Source organism: Euprymna scolopes, chromosome 17 (assembly GCF_053919585.1).
Source record: "Euprymna scolopes isolate OS-2025 chromosome 17, ASM5391958v1, whole genome shotgun sequence".
Taxonomy (NCBI): Eukaryota; Metazoa; Mollusca; class Cephalopoda; order Sepiida; family Sepiolidae; genus Euprymna; species Euprymna scolopes.
In genome coordinates, this window is record NC_136498.1 from 111,276,020 (window position 1) to 111,299,956 (window position 23,937).

Here is a 23,937-nt window from a genome sequence, read left to right on the forward strand (position 1 = left end):
CCCCCAAAAAACGTGACATCTTTGCTGTTGCGTCCATCGTCAAACTGGAAGTAGCGAAGGTTTAAATTAAGGCTAGTCAATCGCAAAGAGGGGATGACTTTCGAAAATATTGGCGAAAAAGAAACCCCTCCTTGTAGAAAAGTTGAGGGTGAAGGAATTAATGTTTTTAGCTAATTTTTCATTGCCCTGGTGTTTGGAGGTGTGTGTGTTAAAAAAAAAAAAAAAAAAAAAAAACGTTCGCCGGGTGTTTGGAGGTGTAAAAGAAAAAAAAAAGTTTTAGTAGAAAAGTAGGATTCAACACCGAATCTTTGACGGAAACAAAAGGGAAAAAAATGCCAGCCACCTAACCATCTCAGCCACGAGAGGAGAGGAATTAATAAGCGTGTTAAGCTACGGTTTATAAAGTGAAATATACAGGTACGAGGAAATGGTGTGACGTTTGACCTAATTTTGCGCTGCAAGCCAGTTACTGTTTCCCCGCAACCCATCATTCACTTTTCGAAGACGTGGCGAGCTGGTAAAAGTCGGCCAAATTAAATAGAAAGGCGACCCCCGTTGTAAAGTCGTAGATATTATCATTTAGATGTGATATAAAAAGTTTTAAGAAGGAGCAAGCCGACCGAGCAGGCCTCGGAAGAAAGCCTTTTGCAGACATACACAAAAAGCGAACATACATACATACACACATTTTCACTTTTATATATATAGATGACAAACTAATGCAAATCGGCTTCATCTTAAAAGAGAAATAAATGTTTAGCTTTCTCGCTATTTTCAGTCACTTACAAGAAAAACATTGGAGAAAATATTTAGAAATATCTACAGATGTAATACATGCACCCCTCTCCTCCTCAAGTGCGTTTTTGTTTTATGTTTGTAAAAATATATACATACATTGCACAGGAGTTTATGTTTGTAAAAATATATACATTCATTGCACAGGAGTTTATGTTTGTAAAAATATATGCATACATTGCACAGGAGTTTTATTGTAATTTGAAAATTTAACAAAAGGAACAAATCTCTTAATAAATATTTTAAAATTTTAAAAGAATTGGAATCAGAATCAGTAACTTAGAACAGAATTGGTAATTGTGTTACACAGAGAGAGAGAGAGAGAGAGAGAGAGAGAGAGAGAGAGAGAGAGAGAGAGAGAGAGAGAGAGAAAGGTGAGTAAACGTGGAGGTAGACACGTTTACCAGAACCGAAGGTCAGCTGACCAAATTACGTATGTATGACGTGATCAGCAGATCGGTGAGATTTGATTTGGACTTTGAAGAAGACGGACGTTTTTTCCGTTGTCTCCCCCTCTTAACTGGGGAGGGGGGAGATGAACGCTGACGTGTGTGAAGAAGAACCCACACAAGCAGATTTCACTTCCACCTTCTGCAGGACATCTGGGGAAAGTGAAATAAAAACTATAAAACACATTCATCGTCTTGGAGTGATAAATCTTCGTCAAACAGGTATCAAATCTCCCTCCAGGATGAGAAATTCCCAGATGGTCCAACATCGAAGAAGCAGAGGTAGGTTCTGAAAATGCATGTCACACACACGATTCCCTTTATGATAATCAAACACACAACCATTTATACTAGAGACAATCATACGCACACGGAATCCTTTTGATGTTATAAACCAAACGTAAATGGTGCCCCTAAATGAAGAACTCTATATAACATATTCAAATGTAACAAAAGTTCAATTTGGTACCCCTCAATGATAACCCCAGTGAGAACTCCCCGATGAAGAACAATATATAACATATTCAATTTGGCGCCGTAATTGACCAGACCACCTAGCAAGGGTGGGTTTAAAAGGAAAAAAAGAAGAAAAAAAAGGACTACGGTTGCCACGGGGGAAAAAAAAGAAAAAAAAAAAGAGGACAAGAAAAACAATAAAATGTATGGAAAAAAAAAGAAAAAGAAAGAACAGTAGAAAAAAAAATACAAATCAACACACACACAACGTAGGGTCCATTAAAACACTAGGCGAATTAGAAAAATAATTAAGAAAAAAGAAAGAAAAGCAATACACACGTACAACCTTTTCACGAAGAAAGAAAAGGAAGACATACAGACACACAGATGTAAAACTTTATATATAGAAAATAGTTTTTAAAAAAATGTTTATCGTATTAGGAATTAGCTCGTTATGAACGAAGAAAAATATCACTTAATGTAAAAATTAGAAGGGAAAAACAAAGAATGGGTCTTTCAGCTTACCAAAAGATAAACACGTCAATCACGAATATGTGTTATGAATATTTTTGTTGCATTTTTAAACTGTGAACTAAGTGTAACTTTTAAGGAAAAACAATGTGTACTTTTGATGAAAAACAATGGATAGGTTCTGAAATGTGATTTTTTTTTTTCCTTTTTTTCACTAATTGTACGATTTTTTTTTTTTTTTCTCAGGAATTTTTTTCTGACATGGACAATTTTAGTTCCATCGAGTGTTAGGATTGTCTGAGACTTTATAAGTGAGTCGTTTTATTTTATTTTGGAAACGACTGTATTTTAATTGTAAATGTCTAGGTATTTTTTGTAAACGACTGTGATTTTTCTTTAATTTTGAATTCTGTGGAATGGTAAAAGATGATACACTATGCAGCCGACCTAGTTGATGACGTGGTCAAATGGGTTTCCACGAATCTGTGTTTTGTTATTTGGAATTTTGTTGTTAGTGAGATGAGACTTTGTGATTGCTTATAGGATATTTTTGTATTTTTTAATTTATTATTTTTATGTAATTGATGTGTTGTCAAACGGTATTGGCAGAATTTTCTTGTTCTTTGACATGTATTTTTTTTTCGCAGAATGGGAAGGTGAAATCTTTGCTTGTGGGGTCTATTGAAAGAATAATTAATAAAAGAAAGAATGTGTTAATTAATTAATTAATAATCATAATAGTAATAATAAAATAGGGAAAAAGAGAAAGAAATAAGATTTAAACAGTGTAATAATAAAAAAAAAAAAAAAGTTTCGGAAGAGTCAAAGGGTCAGTCGGTATTAATTTTAATTTTTGAAAAGTAGAATAAATGTTCTATTCAACATGAGTGACGTTTTGACCACATAAGGTAGAAAAAAAAAGGATAAATATAGGGTTAAATAAACTATATGAAGAAATGAAAGAAAAAAGTGGGGCGTGAATGGAATTTAATTTCTGTGGCAAGCATGTTAGAATTTTGGAGAGGTGTTGAATTACATGGGTAGTTATTAATTTCATTATTCTCAAGAAATGATTCGCATTTTATTTTTTTTATCGTGATTTCTATTGATTTCGAGTAGAATCAACATGGAGCAACTTTGAGTACTTCATATGTGGAAATCCGATGTTTTCCGTGAAGCTATGTGTCTTCAAGGCAGGTTGCGCTTACCGACTTTGGAAAAAAAAAGTTTTTTTCTGACATAGCAGTAAACGGAATGTATTCTGTCCAGCGTGAGCGGATCTAGTTGTAATCAACTTCAGGGAGCAAATGAAATGCCGTCTGACATTGTGTAAGGGGCAGAGGGGGTGCAATGGCTGACGTGGCCATATTGTTACGAATCGCTCAAGAGAAGATGAATGAAATATGTATGCAAGTACTTAGGAAAATAGAAGGCTACCCACCATATGGAATGTTAAGAGGTTTTTTGTTTCCCACAAAATACTAGTAATAAGAGTAGGCTTATGATGAATAGGATAAGGCTTGGGATGGAAATTTTTTTTTGTGTGCTACCTATGGGAAGAAAAGCTGATCTGTAAAGCCAAGGACGATGATAGTCCGTTTTGAAGAGGCAGATGGACCTCGATTTTATTATTCGGTTGATTGCCGAGAATTTATCGATCACGCGTAGTGTCGACAGGAGTAAAGGATGCTCCTGAAATTCTGATTTAAGTTATGAAGAGACCATGGGGTCACAGGGAGTTGTTGACTTTCGAGGGCGCAAGGATTAGCGCCACATGGTATTACTTGTTGATATTATTTTACTTAGTATATTGAATAAAATTATGACAGTTTTCTTTGCCAGTGGGGTGAGCATATATATCCCATTCTTAGTAAATGTGGGAAGTAGAAAATGTATGCCTTCGCCATACATTTTGATAAAAAGGGGGGAAGGAATTTTACAGAGAGAGAGAGAGAGAGAGAGAGAGAGAGAGAGAGAGAGAAAGGTGAGTAAACGTGGAGGTAGACACGTTTACCAGAACCGAAGGTCAGCTGACCAAATTACGTATGTATGACGTGATCAGCAGATCGGTGAGATTTGATTTGGACTTTGAAGAAGACGGACGTTTTTTCCGTTGTCTCCCCCTCTTAACTGGGGAGGGGGGAGATGAACGCTGACATGTGTGAAGAAGAACCCACACAAGCAGATTTCACTTCCACCTTCTGCAGGACATCTGGGGAAAGTGAAATAAAAACTATAAAACACATTCATCGTCTTGGAGTGATAAATCTTCGTCAAACAGGTATCAAGTCTCCCTCCAGGATGAGAAATTCCCAGATGGTCCAACATCGAAGAAGCAGAGGTAGGTTCTGAAAATGCATGTCACACACACGATTCCCTTTATGATAATCGAACACACAACCATTTATATTAGAGACAATCATACGCACACGGAATCCTTTTGATGTTATAAACCAAACGTAAATGGTGCCCCTAAATGAAGAACTCTATATAACATATTCAAATGTAACAAAAGTTCAATTTGGTACCCCTCAATGATAACCCCAGTGAAAACCCTCGAATGATAAACCTATGTAACAAATATTCAATTCAATGAACGCTATGTAACAAACGTTCAATTTGGCGCCCCTCCATGATAACCAATATATAACAATTGTATTGGAATCCGGAAAATTTTTGAATTGTCTCATCATTAGTTGGCAAGAAAGATTTGGAGGTGATATGTATAAAATATTTCATAATACTAGCAGGACCTGTGGAAATTCCACAGCAGTATTTTACATATGTAATATATTGCTACTGGGTATTCTGTGGACGTTCAGCGTGAATGGAAACCCCACAATATTATTGTAGCCAATAAATGCACCTGAGGTAATCTCGTCAGCATCAGACAAAGCCAAACTCTTTGCCAAGAACTTTGCAGCTAATTCTAACCTTTGCGATCAAGGCTGCCAACCTCCAATATTTCCTCCTGTATCAGAAAACATGCTATGTGATATACAAAGATCTGTACATGATGTTGCCAAGCTAATCAAAAACCTTGATTCCAGTAAAGCAACCGACCCTGACAGTATTTGACAGTATTCCAATTATAGTACTCAAAAGACTTCAACCAGAACTTGCGCCCATCTTTACAAAACTGTTTAAACATTGTCTTAAGGAGAATTGCTTCCTGTCACCCTGGAAAATCTCATCAGTATGCCCCATATTTTAGAATTCAGGTGATCGCTCATCTCCTTCACAGTACAGGCCAATAAGTCTCCTGTGCGTCATGAGTAAGTTGCTGGAATCTGTGTTAAATAGAGAAGTAATCAACCATCTTAGCAAAAATAATCTTCTTAGTGACACGCAATATGGTTTCCGTTATGCTAGATCTACAGCAGATGTGCTTACAGTTATATCTCATAGAAGTAGTGAATCTCTCGATGGAGGCTACCTTTCTAGGGCAATTGCTCTTGACATATCAAAGGCCTTTGATAGAGTATGGCATAAAGGTTTACTTCACAAGATCTCCAGCTACGGTATAGCTGGAAATGTTTTCTCAATTATTAAATCATTTCTCTCTGATAGTGGTTGATGGGCAGAAATCAGAAGCTCTTAGTATTAATGCTGGAGTCCCTCAGGGATCCATCCTGGGCCCAACTCTCTTCCTGATTTATATTAATGATCTTCCAAATCACATCCTTACATCATTCGTAGACATCTATGCTGATGACACTACTATCTATGGTAGCACATCTAAGACCGTAAATGACCAATTTCTTTGATTCTCTCTCCTCTGATCTTGAGTACGTGGTACAATGGGGAAAGGAGTGGCTGGTTACTTTTAATGCATCTAAAACCAAGCTTTTATCTTTACATCATCAACGCTCTGACCCTCATCTGGCATCAATTGAAATGAATGGCTCTCGTCTTGGGGAGGCCTCATGTTTTGACAAGCTTCTAGGCTTGACCTTTACTCCTGATCTTAAATGGAACACATACATTAAATCCATTGCCAAGACTGCTGGAAAAATGGTGGGATCCTTCTAGCGATCAGTAGATATCTCACTGCTGATGCAATTCTCTATCTATATAAGAGCCAGGTACGTCCAAGGATGGAGTACTGTTGCCACATCTGTGCAGGATCTGCTATAAAGGACTTATCCTGCCTTGATAGAGTTCAAAATAGACTTTGTAGCCGTATGGGGGATGTCCTTTTCTCTTCTCTGCAACCTCTTTCTCACAGAAGAGATCTTGCGAGTTAGTCTCTGCTTTATCGTTATTTTCATGGGAGGTGCTCGGGTGAGCTCTATTGTATGGTCCCCCTTCGCCAAACTTTCACAAGAAACACCCGTCTAGCAGAAAACACTATGACTAGTTTCCCCCACTCTTTATCTGTGCCTAAACCTACGCGTAGATTCCATGAACAAAGCTTCTTTCTTAGAATTGCATGCCTATGGAATTGTCTTCCGTTTTTCTGCTTTCCAGCTGACTACAATATGGTTGTCTTCAAATCTAACGTAAACAAGTTTTTGATGAGCCGTTCCATATAAGTTAACAAATTTACCGAATCTCCATTACTAACGATTACTATATTGTCCAATTTCTACTGTACACTCTTTAACCCTTATCCTCGAGTGGCCTCTTGGCCTTGATAAGTGGTGTTGCCTATGTAAAAAAAATTTTTAAAAAAAAGTCTCTTCGTTGAAACCGTAAAAGTATTTATCTAAGTATTCTGGTTAATGCAATGTCAGAATATATCTGATTATTATAGTTCATCTCAAATATCCTAAGAATCAATAGCAATATTTCTTTGGTCATAGAGAAAGTCAGAAAATCTTTATAATTACCAAATGTCCAGTTTTTCTTTGAGGGTGCTTGTAATTGATTCTACTTAGAAGATTCCTTTCGACCAGATTTGGATCCCAGGAAATATTGGTTGGAATTAATCTAGTCAGCGTCTGACAACCTAGAGCGGCGTAACGACTCAAATTGACTCACTAAGTGACTAACAAGAGTTGATGCTAATCAGTGTTCTTTTATAGTTTTGGTTAATGGAAAGTTCTAGAAATGTTCCAAACGGAATGCCACAACTTAGAACATTCCAGAAGTTCTTGAAAAAGAACATTTTTATTTCTATATTTAGAACTTTCCAGAAACTCTTAAAAAGAACATTTCTATATTCTAATTTTAATGTAATGCTTTTAATAGTAATGATTATACATTTTTGATATTATCATAAGAAATTGTAATATTTTAATACTTTTATGAGGAAAGAGTAATCCTATGACAGGATTGATTGGGTCTTGAGGTTAGATCAATTCCCAAATAATCAGTCTGTATACTAATATCCTCGTTTTCTTCTTAATGGAAATCGCTCTAAACAAGGACTTAAGCCACTTGATGTGAAGACTAAAGGACAAAATAAAGGGAGCAAGAGTTTCGAGGTTGCCAAAAGTAAACCCAAGGTCCACTTTTTACTTTCTTAAAAAAAATTGAAAGCATTTTTAAAACATTTATTTTCAATAATGGTCGATGGTGGGTTTGAACAAATTGGTTTACACAATGCCAAATTAATACCTATAACTTATCACACAAATTGAAAAACCATTATGAGAGAGCACATCAAACTGGAAACTTACCTAAAAAATCGTCAAAGAAAAAGCCATATGATTGTGAGGCCATAATTACTAACAATATCCAATTCCGCAAATGCATTCTGGAAGAAAAAAAATAAATAAACAGACAAAATATTAAATATCCCGTAAGTAAAACATTTATAACTTTTTTTAAAAAAAATATTAAAATAATTTTACATTTTTTTCTTTTTTTTTTTTTTTAACAAAGGAGTCACCAGTTATCACGGCCCAGAGGCCACTCGGGGATAAGATTTAATAAATGTACGGAAGTCAATGGAAAAATGTCATAGTAATCATTAGGAAATTTGGTAAATTGGATTACTTAACAAGTAATAAAGAACAATATACAACAGAAAAGGATGAATATAGAGAGTTGATACGAAAATAAAGGATATGTTGATATGTAATGAGAAGAATGTTAATGGACTTTTTTTTTCTTCTTTTTTTTACAAAGGAATCACCACTTATCAAAGCCCGGAGGCCATTCGAGGATAAGGGTTAATGGGTATACATTAGTCAATGTGATTATAGCGTTTTTAACATAGGTATTGGGATTTTTGTAAGTTGGATTACATAGGGGTACGGTTCATCAAAAACTTGTTTACATTGGACTTGAAGACAATCAGATTGTAGTCATCTGGGAAGCAGGCCAACGGAAGAGTGTTCCACAGGTGTGCAGTTCTAAGAAAGAACAAATATGGAGAAATTATTTTATTTATGTTCCTGTTTGATCCCTAAAGTTAAGCAATGTTGAACCTGGTCAGTACTAAAATGGGATATGGAGAGATTATCTCTACTATTATAGAAAAGTCATTTTGTGTGTGTGTGTGTGTGTGTGTGTGTGTGTGTGTGTGTGTGTGTGTGTGTGCGTGCGTGCAAGCATGTGTATGTGTGTGTGAATGAGTGATTGTGTGTGAGTGTGTATGTGTGGGAGTGTGTGTGTTATGTGTGTGAGTTCCTTCCTCATAGGTTCCAAAACGGCTGAACCTATCTTCTGCAAATTTCACATAAAGGTAATTTATATGTCTGGCAGTGTTCTTAGATATGTTTTGTACAGAAATTCATTTGATAGCTATCGAAAATTGAAAAAATCCAATCTTAAAAATAGTCTTTCTTCTCTTATAAATAAAAAGAACTTTTACTGGGAAATATTTTACGTTACACCGGCCAATGTTATATTGGTGTAACGTAAAATATTCCCCTGTAAAAATTCTTCTTTTTATCTATAAGAGATGAAAGATTATTTTTAAGATCATCAAAGCTCAAATGTCAGCTGACGTGATATTGTAAACAAACACAGACGGAATTTGATGACCGACATTATCATTATTTAAAAAAAAAATTTTTCAAATTAGTTTACCTGGCAAATTATTCCTCATAATATTAAATATTCAATAGATTAATTCTATAATAATACATATGCAATCTATATAAATTAAAATATCATGTTTAAGCGTATTGTACGACTGGGCAATGCCGGGTGTCCAGCTATTTTATTTACAGACTAGCAGGGGTACCCGGCGTTGCCCGAGTGTTTGTTTCCGGGACGGGGGGGGGGGGTTAAAAAATGTTATGGTAGGTAAGTAGGAAGGATCAAACCCGGAGTCATGAGTAAAAGTAGGAAAATAAAGTGTGAAAAAAAAAACAAAAAAAAAAACATCTGCAACGTTAACAGTTCGGCCACCAAGAAAAGTCCATTCCAGTTGTTTAGGAAAAAAAAAAAAAAAAAAAAAAAAAAACGACTACGGTAGGTCGGCGCGAACGTGAAAATATAATGTGAATTGTCCAGCACGCTAACCACTACGCCACAGAGCACTGCAGCTTAGTTTAGTGATCTTAAATAACTTCACATGAAAGAACTACGAAGCCAAACCGGTGTTCTCTTCTCAACTGTTCCTTGTGAACGATCCCCAAATGGTGTTAAGTGGTGGCAGGGGGAGGAGGAATTTATTAGAGAGAAAATATTTTACCACTTCCATTGATCTTAACCGATTTTGGCCGTGACTTCTCAGCAGAAAAAGTATAGAAATCTAAGATTATCGAGGAATTTGAGAAATAATAAGCCTATAACACACCTCAGATATTGTTCTGCCGTTTGTGCATATTATATTTGCATGAAATATCTTGATTTTTAATCCTATTAAGGTCAAAATCAGACGCGAAAAAATGAGTTCATTTTATTTATATAGAGATGACAGATCAAACAATAATGGCAGCATCACAACTTCTGATTGGATGCTGCTTGGAAGATTATTCAGGGGAGATAACTTACAAAGATTAACAATTCTTCCCCTCTTTTCTTTTTGGTTAAGCATCATATATTCTGCAAAAATAATAAAAATTAGAGTGTATTTACATTATACAGATGATTTTTTTGGTTCAGATATGAACCCAAGGATCTCGAATAATGGCAATCATTTCTTTGTCAAGGAATTAGTAATGTGTACATCAGTTGGTATCCAAGAGATCTCTGCAATTTCTTTTCTGCAAATCATTTCTTCCAAAATAACCATCTGGCACGTCTACACTATTGGGACAAAATTTCGGAAATCGTAAAACTGAATTTCACATGAAAACAATGGTATCCACGTATTCCTTATACTTTTAAGATGATTATATCTAAAAATTAAGAAAATCGATAAGGTAGAAAATTATTTATTAAATAAAATAAAAAATAGAATTTGATGAAAATGATCGTAAAACACAGGAGAGTTCAAAAGAGAGGTAATTTTCCGTTTTGATTCAAACTAGATAGTGGCAATTTTTCACCTGCTAACACGATTAAAGTTTTTTTTTTTTTTTTTTTAATAATTCAGTAATATTCAGGTAATTTCGACTGCATAATTTGGAAGCATTGTAACTTATTAGAATTGACAAAAAAAATTAGTTGAAACCATTGTTTTTTATTTGAAAACTCTATTTATCAACTACAAAATCTCATCCCAATTCTGTAGAAGTGCCAACCATCTCTATGCAGAGTCTCTTATCCAAAGTTTGGGTTGAAGAATGTAATGAATCATAGAGACAGGAATTGTCTGTTTTGCAAAAGATCTTGATGTTTTTCAATTGTTATACTTTTAACAACAGTTTTCTAATAAAAAAAAAAAAAATTAAGGTTTCTGCCATGTTAACTATGGCTTAAGTTTTAGCAACTAATATGTTTATAAATGTTTATATATGTTCATATATTTTTACATATGTTTAGAAATGTTTATATATTTTTACATATGTTTATGTATTGTTATATATGTTTATATATGGCATAATCACACTGAGACACCAGTTCCTCTTAGATCACTAAAGTTAAGCATTGTCCTGGTCAGTACTAAAATGGGTGACCATTTGGGAATACCAGGTGTTGTGTGTGCTCTCCGCTTATCTCCAAAATTTCGATATCGACGTTTACCTAACTTTTATTATAAAAGTTAGGTAAACGTTCATAAACATACATATTAATGGGGGAAAACAGTTCATAAATCTAAAAACAAAAAAAAAAAGTCCATCAAGTTTAAACAAAGACTGTTTAAATGAAATTTCTAAAAAAAAAAAAAAGGTTAATTCTATCACGGCTACCGAGAGTTCTTACTCTCGGTGGCCGTGATTCTATACAGTTTTGGTCATCCGTAGCTAAAAATATGTCGGACGTAACTTCCGCCAAATGGGTTTGTAAACAAAGGAAGGCGAATCTTCAGCATTACCATAAAAAAAAGAAAAAAAAAAAAAAAAAACAGCGCCGGTTTACGGGGTGGGGGGTGGGCTGAAAACGAATATTACAATTAAAGTTTTTTGATATGAAGAAATTACTAGGTGGTTAGAAAGTGGATGCTCATTTTAAGTTACTTTTATATAGGAAAGTGATCCCCCACTTTTTGAAAAAGTAATTTCTTCATATCATAAAAACTACTTATCTACCCCAAATTTAAACGTGATATTCGTTTTCAGCATCACTGAAACCATTAAAAGTCGTCATTTTAAAGTTTTTGGAGGAGTTGGAAAGAAACTTGACATTGACCAAACAATTTTGTAATTTTTTTTGTTATATATTTCCTACTTCGGTCATAATTTAAAATACTGATTTCTCCCTCTGATTTTAACGACAGAGGCCCGAAAAAGTGGTGTCTCCATTTTCGGCGATAAACTATAGAAGTAAAGTACCAATTTGAAGGAAACAATTTTCGAATTAAACCAACATTGGAGGGTTAACAAAACTAATAATTCAAATGAAATTCCCCAAAATTAAGTTATAGTCCTCTTTTTGTTTTGTTTTTTTTTTCCGAAAAGCGCCACCTGGTGACAGTTTACTGAAACGCACAAAAAAAAAAAAAAAACACAAAAAAAACATGGCGGCCGCCCGCATAATGCAGAAGTGCCATTTTTCACTAAGAAAATAAAACTTTATGTACGTTGTTTTAAACCGCCATATTTAATAAATAACGAGGAGACAACTCAATTTGAATTACCGACATCAAGATTAGTTTTTTTAGTAGCTACAAACTTATCAAAATCGCTAAAAGTCGTTTTAAAAAAAGGATTTTCTATATATAAAAAAATACGTGCTTTTTAGAATATGACATTTTTGTAACATTACGAGTACGTATACCATAAAGATTTGTCTGTATTTTTTAAAATTGTGCACAATATTAAAAAACAAATCAGACTTACCTGAAAGAAGCAACACGCAAATGTGTGAAGTGTTGTTGCGCGTTTATAGGACGTTGTTATTTTTATTGATTATTATTTTATTTTATTTATTTTGACGTGACATTGTTCTCCTTTCTTTCTGTCTGTTTTTAAACTTGTCCATGTTGTCGGAATTATGGACATAATAACTCATATTGTCTAAAGTCCTCATCGTTCAGTCAAAACAAAAACAATAAAAAAAAAATGAAAAAGGAGGTGGGGGGGGGGCTTGAAGGAAATAACCTTTTCTTATCAATAAAATTTAATCGGCTTGTTCCAGTTTTCCAAAATAAAACCTTTCGTTTACTTAAAATCAAGTGGTATCATTTTTCCTTTTTCTTTCTTTTTTTTTTTTTAATAAGATAATCCCCTTTTTTTAAATGGTTTGTTTTACATGACGCAACGAATTTAGTTACACCACGAGATAGTGTAAAGAAAACGAAAGAAGAGCAGAGAAAATGAAAACTATTTCGTGGAAAACAGTTAGTTTCACTTTCCGAGAAATGAACAAACGTAATACATTACAATTGGTCAATTTTGCAGACGGATATCAACTATCGTTGCGTCGTTACATACGGAAACCCTATATATATATATATTTTTTTTTTTTTGGGGGGGGGGGTAATTCAGGGTCCTTATTTAGAATCCAACCTAATAAAAAAAAAAAATAAAAAAAAGGGTGCTTATTCAGATTGGCATTTATGGCGACATTTAAAAATTGAGAAAATACAGAAATGGCTGTATGATGTCCGTACCAACCACCACCATTACCAATCACGGGACGAAGATGGAAAAAAGAATAAAATAAAAAAATAAAACCCCATGTATTTGATCAAGTTTTTTTTTTTTTTTTTTTTAACTTGCCTTCCCACGAGGGCAGAGTTAGACACAAAGTTACTTTCTAATGTGGAGGGAAATCAGTTCCCTAAAAAGGGGCACTCTGGTTAATAACAAAAAAAAAAAAAAAAAAAAAAAAAATTTATCAGTCATGAAGGATTTCTCCTTCACTAACTGAGATAAAAACAATGAAGTGCAGCAACTTCAGCATTAGAACAGATACTACACTTTGAGTTATATATTTTTTATTTACTCTGAAAAGTTTAAAACAAAACAGTAATAAAGAAAAAATTAGGCGCAAGGCCACTAAAAAATTGGGAACGGGGTGTCTATGGTCATTCTCATCACTATACCTTTAATTAGGATCAAGCACAGACTAGCAAAGTTTTCATTCACCACAATACCTCAAGCACACCGGTGTGGGGTGAGGGACACTGTCTTCCTACCTCAGATTCCCAAATCATATAGTGTTTTTTTTTTTTTTGTTTTTTTAAAATCTATCTATATATCTATAAAAGTGAATGTGTCTGTCTGTGTACATTTCCCTACACAATAACTCCGTCAAATTTCAGTCTACAGACTCGAAATTTGATATACAGGGTATGGAGATTTGGGAAAATCTTTGTAATCGGTTTTCGGCCAGAAATTTGGCTGTTAAGGGGTCAAAGTTCAACAATTTGACCTTTGAGAACTTTACCAAACTCCTCCGCCACTTGAAATTTTAGATATAGGTTCCTTGGACATGGATCTAATTTAATAACTTGATTTGAGCCCAAAACAATAAATTTTAAGGTGTCATAATAGGAGTCAAAGTTTTAAAAAATTTGACCCCTGTGGTCTCTACAAAATTATTAAAGGCAATTTCTAGTCTAAACATTTGAAATTTTACATAAAGGGTATTCAGAGATAGGGCAAGCTTTTTAATCGGTTTGGGTCGAAAATTTGAGCTACCAATATATAAATGTATGTTTGCATGTCTGCCTAAAACTTTCGACAGGGGCGACATATTTTCACAAGATCAGTATCGTTTTGAAGCTTGACCCTTCAGACGACAAATATCGAAAAATTGTCTAAAAAAATTAATTTCTCCATCTTCAGCTGGGCACTTTTCTACAGGGAGGGGTCGCTTTTTTCGCCAATATTTTCGAAAGTAATCCCCTCTTTTCGATTGTCTAGCCTTAATTTAAACCTGCGTCACTTCCGGTTTGGCGGTGGTTATAACAGCAAAGACATCACATTTTTTACCCCGTTCTTTTCCTCCTTTGCAGTACGGGTTCGAGCCTACCTTCCTACTACCACTTTTTATTTTTTTTGCTCAACACACATCTCCAAACACCTGGGCAACGCCGGGAACCATGCTAGTTAACAATAAAATAAATTGGTAAACATAAAATTTTATAAAATGTCTTTTGTTTAATTTTATTTCCTTGGCTTGGGATGGAGGAGTAAAAAAAATATAAAAGAAATGTTAGTGAGACCCTCCTAACCCTCTCTAGGTGGTAGAATGCCTAATGTTTTCGGGTTTGATGTTGGCCGAAAACAAGCAAGTCGTTCTCTATATGAGGCTGAAGTTCTAGGCAGGATCAAAGAAACTAGGGTTGGGTGGTGGGGTATGTGAAGGTTCTCCAAGATTGCTTATTGGGGTAGACAGGGACAAAAAAGAAAGGATCAGGGTGTGGGCATCTTGGAGGTTTCCCATCGAGGATGGAAGGGGCAATTCACTCGGCTAGCTAAGAATCTAGTCTCAGCACTTGTTTTAGGGGTCTGGAGTCCTGCAGAATCTGGAACTGTGTGCGCCTTGCTTAGGCGGGGAACACAAACTCTAACTTGGCACCTCTGCACATGCACAGACTCACTGTCTTCATCCATCTTCGGTCAAAGGCCTCAGAGTACAATCTTTTCCAATCACATCTGATCTTTACCTTCAGCTGGTGCTTCAAGAAGGGGACCAGATCCTGATCAGCAAAAGATTCAACCCCGCGCGTCTCTTGCACTCTTGAACTCCATATCACCATTCTGACCATGGCCAGGATCACAAGAAACACCATTAATCTCTCCCTGTTCCACGACGGCTCTATGCTGTGGATGACGTAGGACATGTCCATCGGGCGAGGCTGGTTAGGATTGATTTGAGCCATCACCTCGTTGAAATATGCCCAGTACTATCTGAGTCTGCTGCAATCGAAGTTTCTTCGACTGGGGTCCTGCAATGAGGACACTCTGATGACCTCACTAGTCCAACACTTTTCAGTATGGCATTGAGCAATGCATTGAGGACCAATCGCCAGGTCATGGAGAACTCTGAGTTATTGAGATGACTCGTACCTGGCACCCAGCTCCACCGGGAGCAGATCTCTGCCTTTGACAACCCCAGACACTGGATGAGCGGGTCATCGGCAGCCCCTCTCATTAGTTCCTTATATAGCTCCTTTCTAGTCAGCCATGAAAGGTTGCTGAACCTTGGAAGGTATTTTAGCACGGGCCTACAGTCTCACAAGAACTGCGTGTCGCTCCACGGTTTTCAATGCACTTCGACCTTGTGGTCGAGGATGAGGTCAGGAAAAATGGCCTCGACCATGGGGTTCCACGCAAACTTTTCTGTTAATGTTCAGCTCAAGAACACCAACTTCTCGGTGTCTCAATGACACCTCAAGTTGAGCATTCCCAAATTTCCCTTACATGGACATTGAACACAGACCTGCCTGCGAACCCAATGTTTCAAAGAAGCAAGGACAACATGTTCTGTAGGGATTTTAGGTAGTTCTGAGGGGAAGTACAGTCAGTTGGTAAAGGATGAGTGGAAAGACATAGGTAACACACGCCTCCGCCCTGCCCTTCAAGGATAGTTTCCTTCAAACCCACGAGTCAACCATGGCTTCGACCTTTGACTTTACCTCCGACCAATTCTTTTCTAGTTGGATGTCCGGTCCAAACCACATGCTTAGGATCTGAACCGGGCCATCAGTCCAGCTGAAGAGAGCGGGAAGGGAGTTGGCGTCCCTCCAAGATCTCAATCGCAGACCGGTCAACTTGCAGAGATTGATTTTGGCCCCCCGTGATCTTTTTGTACTGTGTGAGCACCTTGGAAGCTTAACACAAAGGCAGTGATGTCATCGACAAACGCGGAAACAGGGGAGACAGCTGATATATTCATAATTATTTAAATTGGGCAAGCGTCATTTGAAAACCAATTTATTTATTGTATAAAAATCTATCAAAGTATATAGATAAGGTAGGGGGTGAAGCTAGACGGTCAGAGAAGTGCGAAACCAGTCTGGCTGATCTGATGGCTAGATTCAATCTGGTCAACAGGTTCTATGTTGAGCACTCTTGGAGGGAGATGTGGACGTGAACCAGTAGCGTAGACTCCTACCCAAACACCTATCTGGATAGGATGTTAATAAAAAGAGGCCACAGAGCTCCAAAATTGTTCCACGTTCCATTGGCTAGGATAGTCGGACCATAAACTAGTTATGGCCCGTCTGAATCTGGGGAATAGGCCTAGACTATAAGGGTACTGGAAGTTGAATACTTCCCTACCGGAGGTACAAGACTTCCGAGTAAAACTAGCTAGGCTCATACAAGAGGCTTTAGTGGGGGCAGTTACAGGGAGTAGATGGTGGGTTAACCTAAAAACTAAGATTAGGAACTTTTTTGTCACATACTCTCAATACCTTGCAGCAAATAAGATCAAGATGAAGAAGCAGCTAGAGGAAACATTAGCTAGGGCCACGGATTTGAGGGATATTGTAGGTCAGGAACTAGCTAAGTAGGACCTTCGATGCAAGGCTAGCGAGCATTATGAGAGCAAAATAATTAGGGCTAGGCTTAGGAAAGCAACCAACAAAGCCATGAACTCTAATACAGACAGGGAGGTCTAGCTTCACCTCCTACCTTATCAATAACCCTTATCCCTGAGTGGCTTCCGGGCCTTGATAAGTGGTGACCACCGTGCCAAAAAAAAAAAAAAAAAAAAGGATGGTGTTCCATTTCCCCATTAAAACTTCACACTTCGGACCCGCGATAAAAGCGTCGAGATCGCGGAAGAAGGAGACCCTCTCTTGAGCGGTGCTAGGTGCATGAACCGTAATGACCTGCAACACGCTCTTTTTGATGGCAACATCGGCAACGACCAGCCTGTCAGTGTCGTCCATGTGGACAACATTTACTATCGCGGACAGGGTGCGTTTCACCAGCAAGGAGACGCTTTTCCCCCATGGGTCCCCATATTCTGAAAAGACATTGTAATCTCTCAACAGCACCTGAGAATCCACAGATAAGTCTCCTCTAGCACTGCCACATCCACTCCCAGGGACAGGAGGTCTTTCTGGACGCGAGCCGCCCGGTATGTGAACCTCAAGCCCCTGGAATTCAAACTTGCCAAGGTTGGTTACTCACCTATTCAGTGTCAAAATATGCGCGCTTGCGTGTACAAAAAATATCAATGTTTTTATTTTATTTATTTTCATTTTTTTTTTGGTATTCATAATAATGATAATAATAATAATAACAATAATAATAATAATAATAATAATAACAATAATAATAACAATAATAATAATAATAATAATAATAATAATAATAATAACAATAATAATAATAATAACAATAATAATAATAATAATAATAATAATAGCAATAACAATAATAATAACAACAATAATAATAATAATAATAACAATAATAATAATAATAACAATAATAAAATTAATAATAATAATAATAATAACAACAATAATAACAACAACAATAATAATAACAATAATAATAATAACAATAATAATAACAATAATAATAATAACAATAATAATAAAATTAATAATAATAATAATAATAATAATAAAATTATTAATAATAATAATAATAACAACAATAATAGTAGCAATAATAATAATAACAATAATAATAATAAAATTAACAACAACAACAACAATAATAATAATAATAATAATAATAATAATAAAAAGAAAAGATTAGCTCCACATTATCTTGTAATTTCATTCCATCGTGCCCGCCACACACATTTCTGCATGCCTAAAAACAAATATGACCACCACGATACATTTATATATGAAACATGCGGATAAATGTTTTTAATGCTGTGAAAACTAGTTGCCGGACCCAATTTTAAATGCAATATTCATTTTCAGCAAACCCGAAAACCTCTGGAAGAGTTTTTAAAGGTAGGTTGTGTGTTTGTCTATGTTTCCAATTTAATTCTCCCTCCCAGCTCAAAAAAAAAAAAAAAAAGTGTTGTTTACCCCCTAAAAAAAAAAAAAAATGGAGATCTATTTAAACGGCCTTTATAAATAATATGAAAAGAGAAATTAGGTGAAAGTACACAATAGTCTCTTAATAAAAAAAATTAATTCCATACCTCTCAACACGAAAATTAAATTTATCGTGTTATTTTATATTAATTTATTTATTGTGGACTATCATTCCCATTTTTATTAGTTGTTGTTTCATGACATTTCGGCCAACTTTTCCTCCTGCCTTCGTCAGGTGGTAACCGCGACGGATAGGAACGTCGAATCTGCCAACTGCATTCTCAGCAGTCACTGCCTTCCGTAATTGTTGTTGTCTCACCACGTTTTGACCAAGTAAACCTCTGGCCGACTTTGGGTAGGATTGAAACCGCTATCTTCAGACAATGTTCATCTGGAACCGTAGAGATTCAACGTCTCTATCAACTGAGCCACGGGCTCCAAAGGGCGATCAAGGTTGGATTTTTTGGCCTTATAAATCCACGTTTATTATCTGATCTTCCATAGTTGGGTCCGTACCGATTGGTATATATATTATTCCTTAATTGGAATTCATTTTTGAGATGAGCATTATTTATATTAATTTATTTACTGCGGACTATGATTCTCATCTTTATTAGTTGTTGTTTCACGACGTTACGGCCAACTATTCCTCTGGCCTTCGTCAGGTGGTAACCGCGACGGATAGGAACTTCGAATCTCCTAACTGCATTCTCAGCAATCACTGCCTTCTGTAGTTGTTGTCATCTCACCACGTTTTGGCCACGGAAGATCAGATAATAAATAAACGTGGATGTATAAGATCAAAGAATCCAACCTTGATCGCTCTTCGGGGCCCGTGACGCAGTTGATAGAGACGTTGAATCTCTACGGTTCCAGATGAGCATTGTCTGAAGATAGCGGTTTCAATCCTACCCAAAGCTGGCCATTATTTCATGTTGCAAATGTAATCCTCTCCCATCCTCCAAATTGTCATGTTTGCCGCTCTCATGCTGCCCCCTCCCCTCGATTGCCAAACTTGAAATAATGTCTCGTTGAACACTAAATAGCCAAGAAGTGGGGGATCACATTTTGTTAAATTTATATAGGAAAGTGATCCCCCACTCCCAAATGTTATTTTTTTTTTAATCTTCTGTTTTCGTATTGTTCATAAAAGCCGTTTAGTATTTTTTTTACATTAGATCCACCTCCACAATTTTCTTTAAAATTACGACTTAAAAATGTTTTTGACCTTACTGAATATGAAAATCGCATTGAAATTTTGCAGAAATAGTTATTGAGATTAAAAAACTGTATTATGCATTGCATTCTTTGGTGGCCATCTTTTTTTATGCGCGTACCATAAACAAATCTACTTATCTACAACCGACACTGCCACCTAGCGGAAAAAATGCACTTTTCTGAGACTTCCCCCACTTCCACCTAGCAGAAAAATCCACTTTTTTTCCCAATGTAAACCAAATTTTTATGAAATGTTAAATGATGTTCTACTCGGTAAATGTTGGCGCCTTACTTACAGAAAAACGTTTAATTAAACTGCAGAAACACCCGTTAAACTACACAAGTTCTATAATTGAATATCCCCCCAAACAAAAGAAAAGAATGGAAAACCTAAAAATATGTTTTTGTAAACCGCTCGTGTAAACTTAATTTTTTTTAGATCAATTAAAAAGCATTAAAAACTACGTAACACACGCATACAAAAAAAAATGAACCACATATTTTTTTTTTTTGAAAACTTTCTTGTTATTTCAAATGTCTGCTAAAGATTCCTCCTCAATGTGATAAGTCACTTCACTATAAGAAACCTGAAGGTGGTGAAATGGCTCAAAACATACAAATAGTAAACTTGCAACGGGTTTGATTATCAGAATCATCATCAGCGACCTCGAATATCTCTAAAAAACAATTCAAAAACTACTTGTTTCTGTAAAATTTAAATAAGATTTTCGTCTTCAGCATATTGGAAAACCTATTCAAGTCACAATTTTAAAGAAATTTGTGGATTGTTGGTCGCGGAGAAATATTTGTTTATAGCAAGCTTCAGTATCAGTGGTGCCAACAGCATGTTCATTTTTTGAGCCGCTTTTGTGGGTCACAAAACGTTAATGGAAAATTTAGACATTTCTAGCCTTCTGTTGACTGGTGATCTTTCTGCTTGGGAGTTTGCGACAATTTGTTACAAAACTAAGATCCAACAGGTTATGGTCAAAATCGATTAAACTTTAATCGTTCAATGGAAATATAACTGAGAAAGAGTCCTTAGTCAAATTTGGCCTTTTTGAGGGCACTGAAAGGATTTGCAAACGGAATTTCGGGATCACTCTGACAGGCCCCAACAAATGGAGAAACGATCATCTAAATGTGATATTCGTTTTCAGCATACCCCAAAAACCAATAAAAGTATTTTAAAGGTGAGTGTTGAATTTGAATGTTCTCTCCTTTTATTTTATTTATCACAATTTTCTTTAAATGAACACTTTTCTAGATTTTCAAATATGCTGAATATGAAAATCACATTTTGCAGAGAAAAGTAGTTATCAAGATATAAAGATAGAAAAAAAAGACCAATTCTTTGGAGGAGGAGTGTTAGTCTCAGAAAATTGATTTTTGGCAGACCTGTATGATATTGCCCATCCCCTAAAAATCTGCATTTTTCACTTTTTTTTCTAAGTTCTTTTCCGATGATTATCATAGGTTACGGACTTAAATATCTTATTAATAGAAAAAAATGTTGAACAAAAATAAATTTAATTACTAATAAGGTGTTCTAATCACGTGACACATCAGGAAAGAAATGGACCGTAAGTCAGGTAGCAATGAAGTAGAACTTTATAATGAGAAAAGTCATTGAATTTATTTGTTTTCAAAATTTTTTCAGTTAATCATACTTAAGTCTGTAATCTATGATAATCGTAAAAAAAAAGTTTAAGAACAATTGTAAAACACGCATTTTTAGGGGTGGGCACTCTAGTACAGGTTCGCCGGACTTTTCCTTGCTAGGTGGCAGGGAGGGGGGCAGTAGGGGAAGAGGGAATCTCAGAAAAGTGCATTATGGCGCACGCGTGTAAAAAAGATGGCCGCCAAAGAATACAATGTATAATACAGTTTTTATATCTCGATAACTACTTATTTCTGCAAGATTTCAATGCGATTTTAGTATTCAGCATAGTCGAAAACCGTCACAAATCATCATATTAAAGAAAATTGTCAAGGCAGGATAGGCTGTTTTTAGCAGCTCCTGCCCAGATATGGCAGCAGTATTCCATCCTTGGACGTACTTGGCTTTTATATAGATAGAGAATTCCATCAGTAGTGAGATATCTTCTGGAGCGGTAGAAGGATCCCACCATCTCTCCAGCGACCTCGGCAACAGACTTGATGTACGTGTTCCATTTTAGATCAGGAGTAAAGGTCAAACCCAGAAGCTTGTCAAAACACGGGGCTTCTCCTAGACGATAGCCATCCATTTCAATTGATGCCAGATGGGGATCAGAGCGTTGATGATGCAAAGATAGGAGTTTGGTTTTAGATGCATTAAAGGTAACCAGCCACGTCTTCCCCCACTGAACCAAACCACGCGCTCGAGATCAGAGGAGAGAGAATCAGAGAGAACTTTGTCAGTTTTTGGTGTTTAAACTTATTTTAAAGAGTTTATTTAATTAAAAAGAAATAACAAGTAATGTCAGACTCGACATTACTTAGTTAATAATTTTTAACAAAAAATGTCCGAAAATTAAAGAAAATACTGAGGTAGATATAATTTTAAAACGAGCCTCCCCCACCTCCAAAAGAAAATAAATTTGTATATTTTTTTTTAAGTACTGCACAAGTGCCCCCGAAATGACTTTTAACCGATACCCTCCCCTCCCGATGTTAAGAATGGCTTTCGAAATAATAATGTTATTATTTCAGCGCGGTACAAAAATTACATGACCGTGTTTTCTTTTTGTTTTGTAATAACGCAAGAATTATTTAAACTGAATTAATTCTTCTAAATAAAATAATTGCTTTCTTTGATAATATGTGTTTTCTTTCTTTATTTTTGTTTCATAATGACAGAAAAACTGTTAAAACTAGAGTATTTTTTAAATAAATATTTGGTTTCGTTTTTCGTATCTTGACTCCGCAATCAAGTTTTTTTTTTAAGCAAGCGTTAAAAATAATTTTAAAACAACATCTCCTTCAAGAACGGCAATAAAATGTGTTTTCAATCGATATTTATTCAATAAGGGACCAGTTTTCCTACCTAGTAAAAAGGGGGGGTTGGGGGTACGAGTTTTCCGGGTACCAACAAATTTATAACAATGTAACATGTTTATTCAGCTCGAAAAACATACAGTGTTTACCGATGTATTGGAAAATTCAAAATGGCGCCCGACTCTCTCTTTAACACGATAAGCTTGGGAAAAGGTGTTATAAATAAACAACTAGACAAAATACTACTAAAAACCACCGAATATATGTCAACTTACGTCACGGTAACATATATTGAGCGAATTTCTTACAGTATTTTGTCTAGTTTATTATTTATAACACCTTTTCCCAACTTACCGTGTTAAAGAGAGAGTCGGACGGGGACGCCATTTTGAATTTTCCAATACATCACATCGGTAAACACTGTATGGTTTTTGAGCTGAATAAACATGTTACATTGAATAAAAACACGAAAATCATATCCAGTTTGGTAGAAAAGTAACTTATATTGCCTTTGATAACATTTATTTGTTATATATTTGTTTTTTGACACTTTTTTCGAATCTATGTGTACAGTAACACAAACCCTTAAAGAAAATATTAAGGTAGATATAGTTTTAAAACGAGCCCCCCACCCCACCAAAAGAATATTTTTACATGTTCATCGTTTTAAAAAAATTAAATTGATTTTTCTAAGTTTTCGTTTTCTACCTAGCTTTGTAAGTTTTTGGTGTTTAAACTTATTTTAAAGAGTTTATTTAGTTATAAAGAAATAACAAGTAATGTCGCGCTTGACATTACTTAGTAAATAATTTTCAATAAAACCATGTCCGAAAATTAAAGAAAATACTGAGATAAATATACTTTTTAAACGAGCCTCCCCCACCTCCAAAAGAAAATAAATTTGTATACTTTTAGCACAAGTGCCCCCGAAATGACTTTTAAACGATACCCTCCCCTCCCCATGTTAAGAATGGCTTTCGAAATAATAACGTTATTATTTCAGCGCGGTACAAAAATTACATAACATTTCTTTTTTGTTGTTTTGTAATAACACGAATTATTTAAACTGAATTTAAACTAAATAAAATAATTGCTTTATTTGATAATGCGTGTTTTCTTTCTTTATTTTTGTTTCGTAATGACACAAAAATGTTTTTTTTT

At 35.5% G+C, this 23,937-nt stretch overlaps 1 protein-coding gene across 3 annotated transcripts in view; it reads right to left on the reverse strand.

Moving 5' to 3' along the window:
* The window catches only part of LOC145296883 (uncharacterized), a 155,270-nt gene extending 142,253 nt beyond the window's left edge, over nt 1–13,017 (reverse strand). For 2 of the 3 annotated variants that reach the window (XM_080143028.1, XM_080143027.1), the window contains exons 1-2: nt 12,455–13,017; nt 7,796–7,872 (exon numbers count right to left, since the gene is read on the reverse strand). In XM_080143028.1, coding sequence (XP_079999154.1) covers nt 7,796–7,871 — 76 coding nt within the window. In that variant the 5' untranslated portion in view covers nt 7,872; nt 12,455–13,017. The remainder of the gene's footprint in view (nt 1–7,795; nt 7,873–12,454) is intronic. The other variant, XM_080143029.1, reaches the window with a different exon arrangement.
* Between the last annotated feature and the right edge of the window lie 10,920 nt (nt 13,018–23,937).